Here is a 3,865-nt window from a genome sequence, read left to right as displayed (position 1 = left end):
ATCTTTATAAATAGCAGCAAGATGACGGACTGACGTTTTGTCGCCAGCGGATTTACAATCCAAGACGACTGCAGAAAATCAAGGCGCAAGTGGTGGAACGCCACAGAGTAACATAGTTCTCTCCCTGCGAAAGCTATTAGCCTGAAAATGTGATCACCATGTAAAATGAGGCCATGATGTCACCGTTTTTTCAGTTTACATGTCAATGGTAATGACATCATCAACTGGTTTTCAAACATTTGTGTATTCAGGCCCTGAAAGAATGTTGTCGTTTTTAACAGCACAACCGCAACAGAGGTTTAGCGATGTATCCAAGAACCGTTGCTGCGCGTGAACTCGCCCGAGACTGAGCACAATGTCAACGGCAAGAATGTATGACAATGAACTACAGACATAATTACAGTGTGTAAAAGTCTTTCTAAATGAACTACAAAAAAAAACACATTTCAGTTGCTACAAAATGAATCAAGCAAGAAACGCATTGATGTATTATTATGTGTTTATTCATTCATTCTGGTCAAACTGGTGAAACTGGGGAAACTATTTTATTCTCTATTAACATCTTTGCTTCTTCCCATACACATAATTACAAGCAGCTTCATTGGCTGACGTAACATGTCCATCGGAACTGTATTGCTGTTCCATTGTAGTAGTTATAAACATAATTTGGCTTGTCTTAGAGTCCCTTGGGTGCTTGACAGGAAATGCCTTCTAATTGCTGCAGTGGAAACAACGTTAATGCATGAGAAAAGCAAAGTAAGGCGTAAAGTAAATTGTGTGTCGCCACTTGAGCTCTTGCAGAGTTGATAAAATAGGTGAGAAAAAAAATTCAAATTACCACAAACTGCCACCGGCATTATGTAGGACAAGCCCCGTTGTGTACATCTAGTGATGATGATAAGTGAAACAACGCTGTTTTGTTGTGTCTGTAAATATTACTGATGCAATTCAGCCTCACAGCATCCGCTTTTGATTTACATTATACTGTATACTGTGGTAAAACACCTCTCAGACATGAGCAGTGAGTTTTCATCCAACTTGTGTTTTCTTCCTGATGCTGGCGGCACACTAGCATTATCATTTAAAGCACAAATTGTATAATGTCCTTTGATTTTAATAATATCTCACCCACTTTTAGGGCTATTTCTGGCCTTCCTTTTTTCAGCAATAGCCATTCCATTTATTTGTACACCTTATAAATAGCTTTCTTTATAGCTTTTATTGTTCAAGTACTGCTTTAAACCTGCTTTTCTTTCAAGAAAGAAATGTGAAACTTTGAGTACGTTTCCTTGTGTGCGAACAAAGTCCATACAATTTTTAAATCTGCATCCGAATATAAGTTGAGTAGTACCTTTAATGTTTGTAATGTGGCAACGATGAATCCTTTCAGCTCTGCAGAAATGCCAGAATTAAGCAAGCAATCGACTAGAAGGCTGATTTGCTGTGGCGACCCCTGACGGGAAGAGGAGAAACAGGAAAGAGAATAAGAATAAATTAGGAATCTAACACTTGTAAATGGTGTAGTTAGTACAATCTGCTCAGGATGAGTGTTCACATTCATTTGAGGATAACTGTGTATAAAAACAGGATAAATAGTGATGCCGTCTCTGCAAAAGGCAGCATCATATAACACTGGCAATTAGCATCACCAGGGTGTTGATCTGCTCCACCCTGTTCGAATCAATGGCTGTAGAGGTCATGGATGATGCATATACATGTGAGACTGTCTACATGTGTGTAAGCATATTATTCAATGAAACCCTGCCTAACCCTCCCATCATCTCTCTGCACCCTCCCCACCTGTCTGCCTCTCACCTAGATGGTTTATAAGGCCTGGCTGTGTTCTCAGTACTTCCAGACCACCCAGGTGCATTGCAGTAACCGGATCCCCTGTGGTCAATACTGCCTGGAGGTGCAGCAGCGGTGTCCCTTCGTCCTGCCTGACAACGATGATCTCATTCACGGAGGCAGCCCCAGTTTTATATGCACAGGTACAAAATTCCACCTTTCTATTAATAGATTCTTCTGTCTCTTTTTATATACTGTGTTTTCGCAGTACAAGGAGGGCCAGCTGTGGTGTAACTGAGCAATAAGCAGTAAGCATTACTTCTACATATCACCCTGTGTACTGTGTCGATCACACTCTTGACCTGGGGAACACACCGAACGCTGAGCTAACAAATTGCGAGGACAAAGGCAACGTGATGTCTCGTTCAGTGACACTTCAGTGGGACACACAACCTCTGATGGACACGCAGTGAACACTTGTGAACTAACAGTTACAGGATGTTCTGTCTAATCATCTATCTAACAGGATGATACACCATAACACAGAACTGTTGCCAATTATTCACGGCACCAAGCGGCAGCTGCAAAGTACAGTACTGTGACGATAAGTGCGTATATTGTGCTTTAAGTTTAGCACGCACACACACACACACACACACACACAGAGACATGTCTGGAACACATATGTGAAAGGTGAGTCCCCACAGTTTTACTGAGTGAGCAGATAATGATTATAATTACAGGCTCTGACATCGCATGTTGATGCTGCCCTCTTGTGGTCATGTTGGAAACGGTTTCTTTTTGGAGGCTCAAAATAAATTCATTGTTCCTTTTCTGTGATGTTTTCTTTACATGACAAATTAAGTCATTTTTAAGTCATAAATGAATGAATGAATGAACATCTCTGGCTTTCATCCCGAAGTCTTTGTTACATCTTAAGCAATTTTGAAAAATAGATGACTGATTTCAGTAATTCTGTTGAATTGCAGTTTTTCTATAATCCTGCTAACAAACAGACAGACAGACAAACACCATCGAATGCATAACCTCCTTGGCGGAGGTAATTACTGTGAATCAATCTGCTGTTTTCATAACTGCAGAGTATGTGCTGATGCATGAATTAAAAAATGCTTCCAATGTTAAATGTAGTGTTACTATTCTCTCACCAAAATGACCCCCAGGGCTGCTGGAGGACCATCCATCAGGTGTGGACCCGTACGCAGAGTGCTGTGACGTGCGGTGGGACTTAAAAGTGGATAATCATTCTCGGGGGTCACTGAAAAGAACTCATCCGCCCTGCCAGCACCGAACCTCCCTCAGCTCTTCGGCAGCCTGCAGACTGTGTAACAGCCGGCTCAAACTCTGCCTGCTGGTCCTTGTCCTCCTACACACTGTTGCCAGCCTCACTGCATCCCACAATGCAACAGAACTAGGCCTCCCCGCCATCACGCCTCTGGAGGAGAGCCCTGCCAACGAGGAGTGATAGCGCTGCCAGGATGAGATGAGGTTGCTGGGGTGGGGGATTCCCTCACCATGGCAACCGATGGAAAAATACAGCCACAGTTGTGCTGTAGCTGTGTGCCTGTGGACATTCTGCAACACCTTCTGGTAAATGGAGAATGTGAGACGCTTTGAGACGAAAGACACGCAAATCAATCAAAACAAATATCTAAGTTAACAAACAGACTTACTAAGGGACTCCCTCAGATAGAGAGGGGGGGCAATGCCACAGCCTTTGTTGAGCGGGAAGGTCGGCTTCCTCACGGCTGAGTTTCTCTCACTACGCTTTTTTACACTGTGTTCCAATTATTGGCTTCTGTTGCACTGGCTGACTAATGGAATAACACGATCATATTCTCTTTCTAATGTTCATCCCTTTTTGTTTGTTTCTGGGTCTCATACAGGAAAATAATGTGTTCTCTAAATAAGACAGAAGATGTTAAAAACAAATATATATATATATATAATAAGCTGCAAGTTTGTGAGCATGTTTGTGTTTAAAGATTTACCGTGTGCGAGCATCCATGGGTGCGTGTGTTCAAGTGCATGTTTTTGCGTGTGCGTGCGTGCGTGCGTG

At 42.4% G+C, this 3,865-nt stretch overlaps 1 protein-coding gene across 1 annotated transcript; it reads left to right on the top strand.

Annotated features, from left to right (window-relative positions):
* The first annotated feature begins 1,819 nt into the window (after positions 1-1,819).
* Positions 1,820-3,271, top strand: nalf1a (NALCN channel auxiliary factor 1a). The gene is made up of 2 exons (XM_068758646.1): positions 1,820-1,991; positions 2,970-3,271. The coding sequence occupies exons 1-2, from the start codon at positions 1,820-1,822 to the stop codon at positions 3,269-3,271; spliced, it is 474 nt and encodes a 157-aa protein (XP_068614747.1).
* Positions 3,272-3,865: the final 594 nt, after the last annotated feature.

The sequence above is a fragment of the Brachionichthys hirsutus genome, unplaced genomic scaffold (assembly GCF_040956055.1).
Source record: "Brachionichthys hirsutus isolate HB-005 unplaced genomic scaffold, CSIRO-AGI_Bhir_v1 contig_1378, whole genome shotgun sequence".
In the NCBI taxonomy this organism is placed as follows: Eukaryota; Metazoa; Chordata; class Actinopteri; order Lophiiformes; family Brachionichthyidae; genus Brachionichthys; species Brachionichthys hirsutus.
Note: the sequence above shows the minus strand (reverse complement) of the source record. Positions and strands in the feature narration are given on the sequence as shown.

Excerpts from the sequence above, each read along its gene's own strand:
- nalf1a (XM_068758646.1), top strand. The coding sequence starts at position 1,820 with ATGGTTTATAAGGCCTGGCTGTGTTCTCAGTACTTCCAGACCACCCAG. Across the intron at positions 1,992-2,969 it reads CCCCAGTTTTATATGCACAG|GGCTGCTGGAGGACCATCCA; the intron begins GTACAAAATTCC and ends AATGACCCCCAG.